This window comes from Hylobates moloch, unplaced genomic scaffold, assembly GCF_009828535.3.
Source record: "Hylobates moloch isolate HMO894 unplaced genomic scaffold, HMol_V3 SCAFFOLD_4, whole genome shotgun sequence".
Classification (NCBI taxonomy): domain Eukaryota; kingdom Metazoa; phylum Chordata; class Mammalia; order Primates; family Hylobatidae; genus Hylobates; species Hylobates moloch.
Genome location: NW_026652279.1, coordinates 40265725 through 40285007, shown reverse-complemented (window position 1 = coordinate 40285007; position 19283 = coordinate 40265725). Strand labels below are relative to the sequence as shown.

The 19283-nt window shown below is 38.7% G+C and overlaps 1 protein-coding gene across 5 annotated transcripts in view; it reads right to left on the bottom strand.

The window, feature by feature from the left end:
- Positions 1-19283, bottom strand: part of POLQ (DNA polymerase theta) — a 126946-nt gene that overhangs the window by 8150 nt on the left and 99513 nt on the right. For all 5 annotated transcript variants that reach the window (XM_032150061.2, XM_032150060.2, XM_032150065.2 and 2 more), the window contains 3 exons: positions 18355-18539; positions 9297-9408; positions 1550-1674 (listed from right to left, as the gene is read on the bottom strand). In XM_032150061.2, coding sequence (XP_032005952.1) covers positions 1550-1674; positions 9297-9408; positions 18355-18539 — 422 coding nt within the window. The remainder of the gene's footprint in view (positions 1-1549; positions 1675-9296; positions 9409-18354; positions 18540-19283) is intronic.

Below are 19283 nucleotides of genomic sequence, written 5' to 3'. Positions count from 1 at the left end.
CAGCCTGCCACTGAAAAAAGCCTTCTGTCATTCAGAAGAAGCCTTTTAGTTTCCTAGGCTCTAGCTGGCTCCATCTATCCAGGAGAAAATTATCTACCCCTACGTGACAACTCAAACTCTCCATTCCTACCAGTTTGGCTTCTAGCCAGTCCTCACTCAGTTATGCTTTTGTGATTGTCTTTTTCTCATTCCCAACAGCCTAAACTTTAGCCTTCAAGAATCTGTTTAAGTCTTTCCTTCTCCCTGAAACCTAAATAATTAAGTATATCAATGATGTTTTCATATACTGTTTTGTTTGCATTGTCTCTTCCAAGACTTAAAACTTAAGTTTCCTAGTCCATCAACTAAAGTTACTAATTCACTTAGAGATATGGTAAAAGCCTGATAAATATCTGATATTTGCATGTGGATATATGGGAGGCTAGAGAGTAAAGCAGTAACAAAAAGCCAACTATTCTTCCACAGTCCCTAAAAGCATTAATGCTCTGAAGGCTTTGAGCTCCAGACAGAAGTTTAGAGGGGTATTTTCATTACATACAATGTCTAATAAGCACTAAAACACAAAGTTATGGGTGAAGGGCAAAAAACATCTAGTTAAAATAGGAAGATATGAACTATACTAGAAGCTTAAATACTCAGGTACACAGAATACTTTCATGAATCCCAATGAATTCAGAAAGAGACTTAAACATAATTTGAGCAAATATCAATAAATCTTTTAAATACTGTTAAAAATAGCCTTATTCACTATTTGGGATATCTTAATAATCTCTGATGAGATAGTGCCTTTTTTTTTTTTTTTTTTTAATTAAACATAGGGTCTCATTCTGCCACCTAGGCTGGAATACAGTGGTTCAATCATGGCTCACTGCAGCCTCCAAGTCCTGGGCTCAAGCAATCCTCCCACCTCAGCCTCCCAAGTAGCTAAGACTACAGGCATTGCACTACCTCACTCAGCTAATTTATTTATATTTATAGATATAGGGGGTCTCACTATGTTGCCCAAGCTGGTCTCAAACTCCTGGGCTCAAGCAATCTTCCTGCCTCAGCCTTCCAAAGTGCTGGGACTGCAGGCATGAGCCACCGTGCCTGGCCAGATAGTGCTTTTAAAATAAGCAAACAAGTAGAATGAACCAAAAATTAATCAAAATTTAGTGACTGGCTAATCTCTGAGGAATGTTAGCAATTTGGTATGGTATGATAAATTAGTATATGGTATAGGAAACAAAGAATAATTAGCAAATGTAAAAATTAAGTTTATTTACAACTTATTACCTAAGCGAATAAATAATTGGTTTACTGCAACAGAACATGTTTAAAGTATTATTAAGTAAACACATGTTTACATTAATTCCCCAGACTCTGTTCAGCAAATACTGGCATGTGCCATCACTTCAGAAGTCCTTAATGAAACCAATGGTTGATCTTGTCTATACAGAAAATCCAATTAATACGCCAGTAATCCCTAAAACAGACATCTGTAGTATTTGCTGAAAAAGTACATGTCGTTGAAATGTTAAGTTAAAATTCCTAAAAAATTTCAACATACGTGAGCTTTATGATAAGGGTTGTTGTCTTTGATTCCTGGCAAATATCTACGCCTTCCCAAAATGGTCTGAACAAACCCGTCTCTTTTACAGTTCTTCACTGTCTCTCTCATGAATTGATTAATCCCTACAAAGAAAATACAGAAATAATTAATTAGAACCAAAGTTTATCCTTCACTTCATTCACTGGCTTAAATATAGCAAAATATACCAAAACCCCACCATGATTCTTAACATTAATATCATATCATCAAACCAGGCATACAAACTTTCATTCACTTTTTCTAGTCTCAAAAAGTTAGAAATAAAAGAGACTTTAGAAATGAAATACTCTAACTCTTTGGGTTTTTTTGTTTTTGAGACAGGATCTCGCTCACTCTATCATCCAGGTGGGAGTGCAGTGGTGCTTTCATGGTTCACTGCAGCCTGGATCTCCCCAGGCTCAGGAGATCCTCCCACCTCAGCCTCCTGCGTAGGTGGGACTACAGGCACCGCGTCACAATGCCAGGATAATTTTTTTTTTTTTTTTTTTTTTTGAGACGGAGTCTCGCTCTGTCGCCCAGGCTGGAGTGCAGTGGCGCAATCTCGGCTCACTGCAAGCTCCGCCTCCAGGGTTCACGCCATTTTCCTGCCTCAGCCTCTCCGAGTAGCTGGGACTACAGGCGCCCGCCGCCACGCCCGGCTAATTTTTTTTTTTTTTTTGTATTTTTAGTAGAGACAGTGTTTCACCGTGGTCTCCATCTCCTGACCTCGTGATCCGCCTGCCTCGGCCTCCCAAAGTGCTGGGATTACAAGCGTGAGCCACCGCGCCCGGCCTCTTTTAGTCGTCTTTAAATGTACAATTAATTATTATTAACTATAGTCACCCTGTTGTGCTAGCAAATACTAGTTCTTAGTCATTATAACTATTTCTTTGTACCTATTAACAATACCCCCTACCCCCAATACCCTTCCCAGCTTCTGGTAACCATTACTCTGCTCTCTATCTCCACGAGTTCAATTGCTTTAATTTTTAGCTGAGTGACAAATAACTGAGAACACGTGAAGTTTGTCTTCTGTGCCTGGCTTATTTCACTTAACATAATGACCTCCAGTTCCATCCATGTTGTTGCAAATGACAAGATCTCATTCTTTTCTATGGCTGGATAGAACTCCATTGTGTACATGTACATTTTCTTTATCCATTCATCTGCTGATGGACACTGAGGATGCTTCCAAATCCTGGCTATTGTGAATAGTGCTGCAATAAACATGGGAATGCATGCAGATATCTTTTCAGTACATAGTTTTCCTTTCTTTTGGGTATGTACCTAGCAGTGTGATTGCTGGATCATACGATAGCTCTATTTTTAGTTTTTTGTTTTGTTTTGCTTTGTTTTTGAGATGGAGTCTCACTCTGTTGCCCAGGCTGGAGTGCAGTGGCGCGACCTCAGCTCATTGCAACCTTTGCCTCCCGGTTCAAGCGATTCTCCTGCCTTAGCCTCCCAAGTGGTTGGGATACAGGTGCCCACTAGCATGCCTGGCTAATTTTTGTATATTTAGTAGAGACGGGGTTTCACCATATTGGCCAGGCTGGTGTCAAACTCCTGACCTTGTGATCCACCCGCCTCAGCCTCCCAGAGTGTTGGGATTATAGCCGTGAGCCACCACGCCCAGCCTATTTTTAGTTTTTTGAGAAACCTCCAAACGGTTCTCCACAGTAGTTGTACTAATTTACATTCCCACCAAAAGTGAATGATGGTTCCTTTTTCTCTACATCTTCACCTGCATTTGTTATCACCTGTCTTTTGGATAAAAGCCATTTTAACTGGTGTGAGATGATATCACATTCTAGTTCTAATTTGTATTTCTCTGATGATCAATGATATTGAGCACCTTTTCATAAACCTGTTTGCCATTTGTATGTCTTTATTTGAGAAATGTCTATTCAGAGCCTTTGTCCATTTTAAAATCAGGTTTTTTTTTCTACAGAGTTATTTGAGCTCCTCATATATTCTGCTGATTAATCTCTTGTCAAATGGGTATCTGCAAATATTTTCTCCCATTCTGTGGGCTGTCTCTTCACTTTGGTGGTTGTTTCCTTTGCTATGCAGTTTTTTTTAAACCTGATGTGATCTCATTTGTCTATTTTTGCTGTGGTTGCCTGCGCTTATGAGTATTGCTTAAGAAATCTTTGCCCAGACTGATATACTGGAGAGTTTCCCCCATGTTTTCTTGTAGTAGTTTCACAATTTGAAGTCTTAAAGTTTTTAATCCATTTTGATTTTATTTTGTATATATATAGAGAGAGGGGTCCAGTTTCATTCTTCTGCATATCCAGTTGTCCCAACACCAATGTATGTTCTTGGTACCTTTATTGAAAATGAGTTCACTGTAGATGTGTGGGTTTCTTTCTGGGTTCTCTATTCTGTTCTATTGGTCTTTGTGTCTGTTTTATACCAGTACCATGTCATTTTGGTTACTATATGTCTGTAGTATAATTTGAAGTCAGGTAATGTGATTTCTCCAGTTTTGTTCTTTTTGCACAGGATAGCTTTGGCTATTCTAGGTCTTTTGTGGTTCCATGTAAATTGTAGTACTTTATTTTTTTTTCTATTTCTGTGAAGAGTGAAGAATGTCATTGGTATTTTGATAGGGAATGCATTAAATCTGTTGATTGATTTGGGGAGTATGAACATTTTAACAATATTGATTCTTCCAATCTATGAACATGGAATATTTTTTCATATTTTTGTGTCCTCTTCAATTTCTAGTACCAGTGTTTTATAAGTTTTCCTTATATAGATCTTTCACTTCTTTGGCTAATTCCTAAGTGTTTAATTTTATTTATAGCTATTATAAATGAGGTTACTTTCCTGATTTCTTTTTCAGATTGTTTGCTCCTGGCATATAGAAATGCTACTGATGTTTGTATGTTCATCTTGTATCCTGCAAATATACTAAGGAATTTGTTTATCAGTTCTAATAGTTTTTTGATGGAGTCATTAGGTTTTTCCATATATAAGATTGTATCTTCTACAAGCAAGGAGAATTTGACCTCTTCCTTTCCAATGTAGATGTCCTTTATTTCTTTCTCTTATCTGATTGCTCGGGCTGGGACTTCCAGTACTATGTTGAATAACAGTGATGAAAGCAAAAGTGGGCAACCTTGTTGTGTTCCAGGTCTTAGAGAAAAGGCTTTCACTTTTTCCCCATTCAGTGTGACACTAGCTGTGGGTCTATCATACATGGTTTTTATTATGTAGAGGTATGTTTCTTGTAAACCCAGTTTTTTGAGGGTTTTCATGATGAAGGAATGTTGAATTTTATCAAATGCCTTTTCAGCATCAATTGAAATGACACTGTTTTTATTCTTCATTCTGTTGATATGATGTATCACATTGATAGATTTGCATATGTTGAACCATCCTTGCATCCCAGGGATAAATCCCACTTGGTTATGATGAATGATCTTTCTAATATATTGTTGAATTCCATTTGCTACTATTTTGTTGAGGATGTTTGCATCAATTTTCACCAGAAATATTGGCCGGTAGGTAGGTTTTGTTTGTTTCAATATGTTTGTCTGGTTTTGGTATTAGGGTAATACTGGCCTCATAGAATGAGTTTGGAAGTGTTCTCTCCTCCTCTATTTTCCAGAACAGTTTCAGTAGGATTGGTATTAGTTATTTAAATTTTTGGTAGAATTCAGCAGGGAAGCCATTGAGCCCCAGGCTTTTCTTTGTGGAAGAAAAGCCACATTATGGCTTTTTTTTTTTGGCTTTGATCTCATTATTTGTTCTTAGACTGTTCAGGTTTTAGATTTCTTCATGGTTCAATCTTGAAAGGTTGTATGTGTCTAGGAATTTACCCATTTCTTCTAGATTTTCCAAATTACTGGCATATAGCTGCTCATAATAGCCACTAATGATCCTTTGAATTTCTGGAGTACTCATTGTGCTGTCTCCTTTTTCATTTCTGATTTTATTTATTTGGATCTTCTCCTTTTTTCTTAGTCTAGCTAAAGGTGTGTCAATTTTATCTTTTCAAAAAACCAACTTATTTTCAGGCCAGGTGCAGCGGCTCAAGCCTGTAAACCCAGCACTTTGGGAGGCCAAGATGGGCAGATCACTTGAGGCCAGGAGTTCATGACTAACCTGGCCAACATGGCAAAATGCTGTCTCTGCTACAAATACAAAAACTAGCCAGGCATGGTGGTGCATACCTGTAATCCCAGCTACTTGGGAGGCTGAGACAGGAAAATTGCTTGAACCCAGGAGGCAGATGTTGCAGTGAGCCAAGATCATGCCACTGCCCACCAGCCTGGGTGACAGAGCAAGACTCCATCTCAAAAAAAAAAAAAAAAAAAAAGACAATAACCAACTTTTGTTTTGTTGTTCTTTTGTATTCTTTGTTTCAATTTCATTCTTTATTTCTGCTCTGATCTTTATTATTTCTTTTCCTCTACTAATTTTGGATTTGCCTTGCTTACTTTTCTAGTTCTTTAAGATGCATTTTAGGTTATTTGAAGTTTTTCTTCTTCTTTTTTTTTAATGTAGGCACTTATAGCTATAAACTTCCTTCTTAGCACTGCTTTTGCTGTATCCCATAGGTGTTGGTGTGTTGTATTTCCATTGTCATTTGTTTCAAGAAATTTTAAATTTTCTTTCTTAATTTTTTAATTGACTCACTGGTCACTCAAGAGTATATTCTTTAATTTCCATGTTTGTATAGTTTCCAAAATTCCTTGTTAGTGATTTCTAGTTTTATTCCATTGTGGTCAGAGTAGATACTTGATATTAACTTTTTGAATATTTTAAAACTTGTTTTGTTATCTAACATATAGTCTATCCTGGAGAATAATCCATGTGCTGAGGAGAAGAATGTGTATTGTGTGACCATTAAATGAAATGTTCTGTAAATATCTATTAGGTCCATTTGGTCTATAGTGCAGATTTAGTATAATTTCTTTGTTGATTTTCTGTCTGGAATATCTGTGCGCTGCTCAAAGAGGGGTGTTGAAATCTCCAGTTATTATTATTGGGATCTCTCTCTCTCTCTTTAGCTCTAATGATATTTGCTTTATATGTCCAGGTGCTCCAATACTGGGTGCATATTACAATTCTTATATTCTCTTGCTTAATTGACTCAAAAGGAGTATTATATAATGTAAAAGACATTATATAATGACCTTCTTTGTCTCTTTTCATAGTGTTTGTCTTGAAATCTATTTTGTCTGATAAATAGTATAGCTACTCTTGATCTTTTTTCGTTTCCATTGGCATGGAATCTCTTTTCCATCCCTTTATTTTCAGTCTGTATCTTTAGAGGTGAAATGTGTGTCTTGTAGGCAACAGATCATTGGGTCTTGTTTTTCTTTTTTTAAAAAATCTATCCAGCCACTCTATGTCTTTTTATTGGAAAGTTTAGTCCATTTACATGCAATGTTATTACTGACAGTTAAGGACAACATCATTTTGTTGTTTACTGGTTGTTCCGTGGTATTTTTCTCCTTCTTTCCTTCATTCCTGTCTTCCTTTTAATAAAGGTGATTTTTTCTGGTGGTATGATTTAATTTCTTGCTTTTTAGTTTTTGTGTATCTATTGTATGTTTTTTTATTTGAGGTTACCATGAGACTTGCAAATAATGTCTTATAACCTTTTTTTTTTTTTTTTTTTTTTTTTTGAGAAAGAGTCTCGCCCTGTCTCCCAGGCTGGAGTGCAATGGCACAATCTTGGCTCACTGCAACCTCCACCTCCTGGGTTCAAGTGATTCTTTCACCTCAGCCTCCCAAGTAGCTAGGATTACAGGCACCCACCATCATGCCAGGCTAATTTTTGTATTTTTTTGTAGAGATGGGGTTTCACCATGATGGTCTTGAACTCCTGACCTCAGGTGATCTGCCTGTCTCTGCCTCCCAAATTGCTGGGATTACAGGTGTGACCCACCGCGCCCGGCCAACTTTTTAACTTTTTTGTTGTTTATATTTATATCATATTGTACTGTCAATGTCTTGAAAGGCTGTTACAGTTATTTTTGATTAATATTTTTGTCTTTCTATTTAAGATAATAGTTTATATATCACAATTATAATGTTATAATAGTCTGTGTCTCTCTGTGTACTTAATATTACCAGTGAGTTCTGTACCTTTAGATGATTTGTTATTGCTCATTAACAACCTTTTCTTTCTAATTGTAGAAGTCTTTTGGGCATTTCTTGTAGGACAACTCGTGTTGATGAAATCCCTCAGCTTTCATTTGTCTGAGAAAGTCTTTATTTCTCCTTCATGATTAAATTTTTGCCAGATATATTACTCCAGGGTAAAAGCTGTTTTTCCTTTGGCACTTCATGCCACTAAAAAGTCTGCTGCCAGACATATTGAAGCTCCATTGTATATTATTTGATTATTTTCTCTTGCTGCTTTTAGGATCCTTTATCCTTGACCTTTGGGAGTTTGATTGTTACATGTCTTGAGGCAGTCTTCTTTGGGTTAAATCTGTTCTATAACTTTCTTTTACTTGAATATTGATATCTTTCCCTAGGTTTGGAAAGTTCTTTATTATCCCTTTGAATACACTGTCTACTCTTATCTCCTTCTCTACTCCTCTTTAAGGCCAATGACTCTTAGATTTGCCCTTTTGAAGCTATTTCCTGATGTTGCAGGTGTGCTTCATCCTTTTTAATACTTTTTTGTCTCCTCTGTGAATTTCCAAATAGCCTGTCTTCAAACTCAGTAATTCTTCTGCTTGAATAATTCTGCTATATTAAGAGACTCTGATACTCTTCAGTATATCAACTGCATTTTCCTACTTCATAATTTCTGCTTGATTCTTTTCATTTTTTATTTTATTTTTTGGGATGGAGTTTCATTCTTGACCCCCAGGCTGGAGTGCAATGGCACGATCTTGGCTCACTGCACCTTCACCTCCTAGGTTCAAGCGATTCTCCTGCCTCAGCCTCCAAGTAGCTGGGACTTGCAGGTGCATGCCACCACGCCCAGGTAATTTTTGTATTTTTAGTAGAGATGGGGTTTCACCATGTTGGCCAAGATGGTCTCGATCTGTTGACCTCGTGATCTGCCCACCTCGGCCTCCCAAAGTGCTGGGATTACAGACGTGAGCCACCATGCCCAGTATCATATTGTTTGCTTCAGTACCAATGGGGATAAGGGACAGGGCTGATTTAAGAAGAGCATAAAATAACTTCTTGGGATGATAGAGCAATGGTTCTATATCTTGTTGTGGTGTAAATTTTATGACCATATGCATTTGTCAAAATTCACAGAACTATATACATTTTTCAGGGTGAATCTAATTATTATACATAAATTATACCACAACAAACAGGCAAAAAAGATCATTTAAGACAATACTCAAACTGCTCTATAACAGCAATTGTTCTCAGAATTCCTCGTATATGTAATTAGCAATCATCAGAATTCCTAATATATATATTCAATAGTTCACTGTTTCAAACTACAGCTATCTAAACCAAAGCACAAGTCAACTCCTAGATTTTATGGGTTGTTCACAATGACACAGTAGATTTACATCAACTACATTTTACTGTTCTGTTCCTACTTTAATGAAAAATATGAAATAAGGTTATTACATCTATCAAGTGATTATAAGGTTAATATTATTTACCCTTAACAATGCCTGATGAAAACTTCTAATAGACATTTCAAAAGAATATTCCATTACACAAATTTTTAAAAATATAATATGGCAAGATGGTTGAAAAGAATACTATCTAGAAGATGAATTACCTGTGTATCTGGATTTGAAGGAGTCAATATAGCATGCAGCATCATTTTCTTTAATGCCCATCTGCTCTCCCAAAGATTTAGCTCCCATTCCATAAACGATCCCATAGCAAATCTGAAAGCGAGTCATCCAACAAATAAAGGTTGTAAGTACATAAAATGCAAATGAAAGGGTTCATTAGGATGGGAATTTCGGCAAACTTTTTATTTCACAGTGAGTGAAAAAATGATTAGATTGCTTTTGGTGGGTTAGATCCACAGAGACTGATATCCAGCAAACATCTTTTTTGCCTTTCAGCATTACTTTTTGAGAGAGAGAGAGGAGGGCAAGAGGGAGTATGAATGAATAGGTATGTGCGATCTAAGGAAAAATTTATTTTTGACTTTGTCCTTTATCCAGCAGTCTTTATAGCAATGTTTTACTCCTCACAGAACTTCATTAACTTCAGGGAGGAGAAGCATTACAAACATCCCTCTTCTTGCCCTTGAAGAAGACTTGAAGTGCAGAAACAGTAGGCTTTGTGACTTTATGACAAAGACTTAACTGGAAAAAAATATCCTCCTCACCTCACAGCTACCTAAAATGCCACAACTGGAGAATTTCATTCACTTAGATACAAACAAAAACTGCTAAGAACATTTCGGGAGTAGTGAAGGGAAATGATCTAAATAGGCAATTAAAGAAAGTCTGGCTTAATCATAAGGACGGCCAGGGTTCAAAGCCTAGCTCTATCATTCACAAAATGTATAATCTTGCACAAGTCACTTAACCAATTTGTATCTTAATTTCTTCATCTACAAAATGAAGACAGTAATATCTACATCATGGGATTGTTAGGTTTAAATGAGTTATTACTTATAACTGTTTAGGAAACTGACATAAAGCAAGCTCTGTATAAATATCATTAAATAAAATCTAAAAAGATAACTTGCATGATTATCAGAATTCCAAAAAAATTTTCAACATGATAACTAACTAAAGTCTACCCCCACCCCCAAGTTTTTAATTTTATTTTTTATTTTTTCGCTTTTTTATTATTTATTTTTTTATTATACTTTAAGTTCTAGGGTACATGTGCACAATGTGCAGGTTTGTTACATATGTATACACTCGCCATGTTGGTGTGCTGCACCCATTAACTCGTCATTTATATTAGGTGTATCTCCTAATGCTATCCCTCCCCTCTCCCCCAACCCCACGATGGGCCCTGGTGTGTGGTGTTCCCTGCCCTGGGTCTAAGTGTTCTCATTATTCAATTCCCACCTATGAGTGAGAACATGCGGTGTTTGGTTTTTTGTCCTTGAGATAGTTTGCTGAGAATGATGGTTTTCAGCTTCATCCATGTCCCTACAAAGGACATGAATTCATCCTTTTTTACGGCTGCATAGTATTTCATGGTGTATATGTGCCACATTTTCTTAATCCAGTCTATCATTGATGGGCATTTGGGATGGTTCCAAGTCTTTGCTATTGTGAACAGTGCGGCAATAAACATACGTGTGCATCTGTATAGCAGCATGATTTATAATCCTTTGGGTATATACTCAGTAATGGGATGGCTGGGTCAAATGGTATTTCTATCTCTAGATCCCTGAAGAATCGCCACACTGTCTTCCACAATGGTTGAACTAGTTTACAGTCCCACCAACAGTGTAAAAGTGATCCTATTTCTCCACATCCTCTCCAGCACCTGTTGTTTCCTGACTTTTTAATGATTGCCATTCTAACTGGTGTGAGATGGTATCTCATTATGGTTTTGATTTGCATTTCTCTGATGGCCAGTGATGATGAGCATTTTTTCATGTGTCTGCTGGGTGCATAAATGTCTTATTTTGAGAAGTGTCTGCTCATCTCCTTCGCCCACTTTTTGATAGGGTTGTTTGTTTTTTCCTTGTAAATTTGTTTGAGTTCCTTGTAGATTCTGGATAATAGCCCTTTGTCAGATGAGTAGATGGCAAAAATTTTCTCCCATTCTGTAGGTTGCCTATTCACTCTGATGGTAGTTTCTTTTGCTGTGCAGAAGCTCTTTAGTTTAATTAGATCCCATTTGTCAATTTTGGCTTTTGTTGCCATTGCTTTTGGTGTTTTAGACATGAAGTCCTTGCCCATGCCTATGTCCTGAATGGTATTGCCTAGGTTTTCTTCTAGGGATTTTATGGTTTTAGGTCTAACATTTAAGCTTTAATCCATCTTGAATTAATTTTTGTATAAGGTGTAAGGAAGGGATCCAGTTTCAGCTTTTTACATATGGCTAGCCAGTTTTCCCAGCATCATTTATTAAATAGGGAATCCTTTCCCCATTTCTTGTTTTTGTCAGGTTTATCAAAGATCAGATGGTTGTAGATCATCAGATCAGCAGTGGTATTATTTCTGAGGGCTCTGTTCTATTCCACTCGTCTGTATCTCTGTTTTGGTATCAGTACCATGCTATTTTGGTTACTGTAGCCTTGTAGTATAGTTTGAAGTCAGGTAGCGTGATGCCTCCAGCTTTGTTCTTTTGGCTTAGGATTGACTTGGCAATGTGGGCTCTTTCTTGGTTTCATATGAACTTTAAAGTAGTTTTTTCCAATTCTGTGAAGAAAGTCATTGGTAGCTTGATGGGGATGACATTGAATCTATACATTACCTTGGGCAGTATGGCCATTTTCACGATATTGATTCTGCCTATCCATGAGCATGGACTATTCTTGCATTTGTTTGTGTCCTCTTTTATTTCATTGAGAAGTGGCTTGTAGTTCTCCTTGAAGAGGTCCTTCACATCCCTTGTAAGTTGGATTCCTAGGTATTTTATTCTCTTTGAAGCAATTGTGAATGGGAGTTCACTCACGATTTGGCTCTCTGTTTGTTACTGGTGTATAGGAATGTTTGTGATTTTTGCACATTGATTTTGTATCCTGAGACTTTGCTGAAGTTGCTTATCAGCTTAAGGAGATTTTGGGCTGAGACGATGGGGTTTTCTAGATATACAATCATGTCATCTGCAAACAGGGACAATTTGACTTCCTCTTTTCCTAATTGGATACCCTTTATTTCTTTCTCCTGCCTGATTGCCCTGGCCAGAACTTCCAACACTATGTTGAACAGGAGTGGTGAGAGAGGGCATCCCTGTTTTGTGCCAGTTTTCAAAGGGAATGCTTCCAGTTTTAGTCCATTCAGTATAATATTGGCTGTGGGTTTGTCACAAATAGCTCTTATTATTTTGAGATATGTCCCATCGATACCTATTTATTGAGAGTTTTTAGCATGAAGGGCCATTGAATTTTGTCAAAGGCCTTTTCTGCATCTATTGAGATAATCATGTGGTTTTTGTCTCTGGTTCTGTTTATATGCTGGATTACATTTATTGATTTGTGTATGTTGAACCAGCCTTGCATCCCAGGGATGAAGCCCACTTGATCATGACGGATAAGCTTTTTGATGTGCTGCCAGATTCGGTTTGCCAGTATTTTATTGAGGATTCTTGCATCAATGTTCATCAGGGATATTGGTCTAAAATTCTCTTTTTTTGTTGTGTCTCTGCCAGGCTTTGGTATCAGGATGATGCTGGTCTCATAAAATGAGTTAGGGAGGATTCCCTCTTTTTCTATTGATGGAATAGTTTCAGAAGGAATGGTACGTACCAGCTCCTCCTTGCACCTCTGGTAGAATTCGGCTGTGAATCCATCTGGTCCTGGACTTTTTTTGGTTGGTAGGCTATTAATTATTGCTTCAATTTCAGAGCCTATTATTGGTCTATTCAGAGATTCAACTTCTTCCTGGTTTAGTCTTGGGAGGGTGTATGTGTCCAGGAATTTATCCATTTCTTCTAGATTTTCTAGTTTATTAGTGTAGAGGTGTTACAGTATTCTCTGATGGTAGTTTGTATTTCTGTGGGATTGATGGTGATATCTCCTTTATCACTTTTTATTGCCTCTATTTGATTCTTCTCTCTTTTCTTCTTTATTAATCTTGCTAGTGGTCTATCAATTTTGTTGATCTTTTCAAAAAACCAGCTCCCGGATTCACTGATTTTTTGAAGGGTTTTTTGTGTCTCTATCTCCTTCAGTTCTGCTCTGATCTTAGTTATTTCTTGCCTTCTACTAGCTTTTGAATGTTTGCTCTTGCTTCTCTAGTTCTTTTAATTGTGATGTTAGGGTGTCGATTTTAGATCTTTCCTGCTTTCTCTTTTGGGCATTTAGTGCTATACATTTCCTTCTACACACTGCTTTAAATGTGTCCCAGAGATTCTGGTATGTTGTGTCTTTGTTCTCATTGGTTTCAAAGAACATCTTTATTTCTGCCTTCATTTTGTTATGTCCTCAGTAGTCATTCAGGAGCAGGTTGTTCAGTTTCCATGTAGTTGAGCGGTTTTGAGTGAGTTTCTTAATCCTCATTTCTAGTTTGATTGCACTGTGGTCTGAGAGACAGTTTGTTATAATTTCTGTTCTACATTTGCTGAGGAGTGCTTTACTTCCAACTATGTGGTCAATTTTGGAATAAGTGCCATGTGGTGCTGAGAAGAATGTATATTTTGTTGATCTGGGGTGGAGAGTTCTGTAGATGTCTATTAGGTCTGCTTGGTGCAGAGCTGAGTTCAATTCCTGGATATCTTTGTTAACTTTCTGTCTCATTGATCTTTCTAATGTTGACAGTGGGGTGTTAAAATCTCCCTTTATAATTGTGTGGGAGTCTAAGTCTCTTTGTAGGTCTCTAAGCACTTGCTGTATGAATCTGGGTGTTCCTGTATTGGTTGCATATATATTTAGGATAGTTAGCTGTTCTTCTTGAATTGATCCCTTTACCATTATGTAATGGCCTTCTTTGTCTCTTTTGATCTTTGTTGGTTTAAAGTGTGTTTTATCAGAGACTAGGATTGCAACCCCTGCCTTTTTTTGTTTTCCATTTGCTTGGTAGATCTTCCTCCATCCCTTTATTTTGAGTCTATGTGTGTCTCTGCATGTGAGATGGGTCTCCTGAATACAGCACACTGATGGGTCTTGACTCTTTATCCAATTTGCCAGTCTGTGTCTTCTAATTGGAGCATTTAGCCCATTTACACTTAAGCTTAATATTGTTATGTGTGAATTTGATCCCGTCATTATGATGTTAGCTGGTTATTTTGCTCGTCAGTTGACGCAGTTTCTTCCTAGCCTCGATGGTCTTTACAATTTGGCATGTTTTTGCAGGGGCTGGTACTGGTTGTTCCTTTCCATGTTTAGTGTCTCCTTCGGGAGCTCTTTTAGGGCAGGCCTGGTGGTGACAAAATCTGTCAGCATTTGCTTGTCTGTTAAGGATTTTATTTCTCCTTCACTTATGAAGCTTAGTTTGGCTGGATATGAAATTCTGAGTTAAAAATTCTTTTCTTTAAGAATGTTGAATATTGGCCCCCACTCTCTTCTGGCTTGTAGAGTTTCTGCCCAGAGATCCACTGTTAGTCTGATGGGCTTCCTTTTGTGGGTAACTCAACCTTTCTCTCTGGCTCCCCTTAACATTTTTTCCTTCATTTCAACTTTGGTGAATCTGACAATTATGTGTCTCGGAGTTGCTCTTCTTGAGGAGAATCTTTGTGGTGTTCTCTGGATTTCCTGAATTTGAATGTTGGCCTGCCTTGCTAGGTTGGGGGAGTTCTCCTGGATAATATTCTGCAGAGTGTTTTCCAACTTGATTCCATTCTCCCCGTCACTTTCAGGTACACCAATCAGATGTAGATTTGGTCTTTTCACATAGTCCCATATTTCTTGGAGGCTTTGTTCATTTCTTTTTATTTTTTTTTCTCTAAACTTCTCTTCTTGCTTCATTTCACTCATTTGATCTTCAGTCACTGATAACCTTTCTTCCAGTTGATCGAATCGGCTACTGAAGCTTGTGCATTCGTCACGTAGTTCTCGTGCCATGGTTTTCAGCTCCATCAGATCATTTAAGGACTTCTCTACACTGGTTATTCTAGTTAGCCATTCATCTAATCTTTTTTCAAGGTCTTTAGCTTCTTTGCAATGGGTTCGAACTTCCTCCTTTAGCTCGGAGAAGTTTGATTGTCTGAAGCCTTCTTCTCTCAACTCGTCAAAGTCATTCTCCGTCCAGCTTTGTTCCATTGCTGGCGAGGAGCTGAGTTCCTTTGGAGGGGGAGAGGCGCTCTAATTTTTAGAATTTTCAGCTTTTCTGCTCTGTTTTTTCCCCCATCTTTGTGGTTTTATCTACCTTTGGTCTTTGATGATGGTGACGTACAGATGGGGTTTTGGTGTGGATGTCCTTTCTGTTTGTTAGTTTTCCTTCTAACAGTCAGGGCCCCCAGGTGCAGGTCTGTTGGAGTTTGCTGGACGTCCACTCCAGACCCTGTTTGCCTCGGTATCAGCAGCGGAAGCTGCAGAACGGTGAATGTTGTTGAACAGCAAATGTTGCTGCCTGATCGCTCCTCTCGAAGCTTTGTCTCAGAGGGGTAACCAGCCGTGTGAGGTGTCAGCCTGCCCCTACTGGGGGATGCCTCCCAGTTAGGCTACTCGGGGGTCAGGGACCCACTTGAGGAGGCAGTCTCTCCATTCTCAGATCTCAATCTCTGTGCGGGGAGAACCACTACTCTCTTCAAAGCTGTCTGACAGGGACATTTAAGTCTGCAGAGGTTTCTGCTGCCTTTTGTTCGGCTATGCCCTGCCCCCAGAGGTAGAGTCTACAGAGGCAGGCAGGCCTCCTTTAGCTGTGGTGGGCTCCACCCAGTTCGAGCTTCCTGGCCTCTTTGTTTACCTACTCAAGCCTCAGCACTGGCGGGTGCCCCTCCCCCAGCCTCGCTGCCACCTTGCAGTTCAATCTCAGACTGCTGTGCTAGCAATGAGCGAGGCTCAGTGGGCATGGTACCCTCCCAGCCATGTGCAGGATATAATCTCTTGATATGCCGTTTGCTAAGACCCTTGGAAAAGCACAGTATTAGGGTGGGAGTGACCCGATTTTCCAGGTGCCATCTGTCACAGCGTCCCTTGGCTAGGAAAGGGAATTCCCTGACCCCTTGCGCTTCCCAGGTGAGGTGATGCCTCGCCCTGCTTCGGCTCACGCTCGGTGGGCTGCACCCACTGTCCTGCACCCACCGTCCGACAAGCCCCAGTGAGATGAACCTGGTACTTCAGTTGGAAATGCAGAAATCACCTGTCTTCTGCGTTGCTTACGCTGGGTGCTGTAGACTGGAGCTGTTCCTATTCGGCCATCTTGGAACTGCCCCCTTCGCCATGTTTTTTAATGCTTTTTTCCTTTCCTTTTTTTCTTTTTCACATTTTGTTTTGTTGTTACTCCTGTTGTTTTTTTTTACTCATGTTGCTTAGTGCTGTCTGAGATCTCAGCAAGGCTCGGGGATTAGGTGGTTCAGTGCATGGTGACACAAACAAAAACTGGTACAGCATAAACACTATTAAATCATGCAGGAGTCTATTAAATAGAAGCAGTTGTCTCCGGCAGATAAGTGTGTTGGATACAAAGTCAGGTGCCCAAGTTCTGGCATTCTGAATTTATTCTTGGTCTACCACTTATAGCTGCATGACCTTAAGCAAATTACTTTCTGTGGTTCAGTTTCCTCCTCTATAAAGTGGTGGTAGTAATAATAATAGCTATCTCATAGGTTATGAGAATTAAATATGGGAATATTATCTATTTTACCTAGGGTTTGATTCTTGCTAAATGCTGAACCTCTCCAGGGATTAAATAGACAGAGAAGACAGAGCTGGCTTTTTAAATAGTGGAAGAAAACAAGTGTTGGTGCTAAACAGGTGGTTAGAGAAAGTGCTCCATGCTTGATGAGCCAGTCAAGAAGTACAACTGTGAGGCTGGGTGCAGTGGCTCATGTCTATGATCCCAGCACTTTGGGAAGCCAAGGTGGGAGGATCACTTGAGGCCAGGAGTTCAAGACCAGCCTGGGCAACAAATTGAGACCCCACCTCTCCACAAAAAAAAAAAAAAAAAAAAAAAAACTACAGCTGTGAGGAACTAGAAGTGTAAATGTGAAACAAAAACAGCAGGATCTCAGAGTACAGTGGTGTGCATTTACCTCAGCTAGCAATCCTACTGTCTTGCAAATGGCATCAGATTTCCCACGGGTCATGTGGTAAGAAAGTATCAGTGTTAACCCAGGCCAAGGAATGGTATAAATGTGGCCTCTGACTTACTCTTTGCCTAATAGTTATCCAGAGTAGAAACTAACATGGATCCATTTCGAAGTTACAAAGGCAGCATGAAGTTTCATAGGTGGATTAACTAACCAATAACTTCAAGAGCTAAAAAGCTATCAGGTACTAACTATAATCTACAGGTCAGCAATATTTTTTCAACAAACATTTAGAGACCACCTTCTATACAAAGCACTATGGCTTGATGCTATAAAAAAATATAAACTGAAAATATGGAACTTCACCTCAGAACACTTATGGACTAGAAAGTTTTTTTTTTTTTTTTTTTGGAGACGGAGTCTCGCTCTGTCACCCAGGCTGGAGTGCAGTGGCGCTATCTTGGCTCACTGCAAGCTCTACCTCCTGGGTTCACGCCATTCTCCTGCCTCAGCCTCCCGAGTAGCTGGGACTACAGGCGCCCGCCACCACGGCCGGCTAAGTTTTTGTATTTTTAGTAGAGATGGGGTTCCACTGTGTTAGCCAGGATGGTCTCAATCTCCTGACCTCATGATCCACCCGCCTCAGCCTCCCAAAGTGCTGGGATTACAGGCATGAGCCACCGCGCCCGGCCTGGAAAGATGTTTTTTAAGTATACATATGTGCACACATGCGGGTGTGTACGAACACACACACTCTGACCACCACTACCACAATGACATCTACTGAGTACAGGCACTGTGACTAGCCATATAATGGCTTTAAATGCATATGGTTTTCCTGACATGAAGTAGCCTCAGATCTGTCTTTTTGGTTCTTCCTACTGCCTCCACGAAAGAAAATATAATGAATACCATGAGATAAGCTCAGATGAACTGTGCTTTGAAAGATCCAAAGTTGGAGAAACTGTTTCTCAATTGCAAATAATTGAGACCATTTTTAATTTTTTTTGAGTCACTAAATTCTTCTCCTTTATATTAAGCATGTTCACTAAAATCACCTGTTTTGCCTGCTGCCTCAGATCATCCCCAACAGACTCTGGCTCAATCATCTTCCATTCTGCTGCAATGCTCCTGAAAACATCAGCTCCAGTGTTTAACACTTGAATGAGACGACGATCATGGGATAAATGAGCCAAGATCCTCAGTTCAAGCTGAGAGTAGTCAGCAGCCAGTATTAAACCACCTGAAGTAGAAGTGATTTTAGAAAAGCTAGTACAAAGTTCTATATCACACAATCCAAGTTCTATATCATATAATTGAGCAGGATGACAAAAATTTAGTTCTAACTTAGAACTTTGAAATCACATGTCAAAAGTTAAAACCTTCCACTTAATATGATGGAATTCAGCTCTGTATCTTAGGTCATTTTTTTCCATGTAGCTTTCAAGTATATATAATATGCGTAAAGCCACCCTGACATCTGCCCACTGTGAAGTGCGTTCCTCAGTGTTCCTACAGCACCTCGCACATAATCCAAAATGGTGCTTTCATGCCTCTCTTATTTTGCTCTGAGTACTTAAGAACAGGAAGCTTAATTTTCCTTTTCATTCTACAGAAAACCTTGCACAGTTGCTGGTAGATAATAGGCCCTTAACAAATGGTTGTTGAATGAATGAATTAATGAAAAAACTGGTGTCCAATGTCTGCAAATGTTAACTGGGCTAGAGAGAAATGTGCCCTGATTTGACAATAACAAAGTCATTCAGTGAAAAAAATCAAGTGGTCAACAGGTGAGCAAGTTATTAAAAGGATTAAAATAATTTACCTATAGATTAGAAATGGGTGGATTAGATATGCATGACAAAACAAAAACAAAGTTAAAAAAATAAAAGCAGGGTCAAAGAAAAATTAGAAAAATATTTGGAACTGATCTCACAAAAGACTCATTGCCATTTCATAAGAAGATTTGTTACTTGTGGAGGAAAAG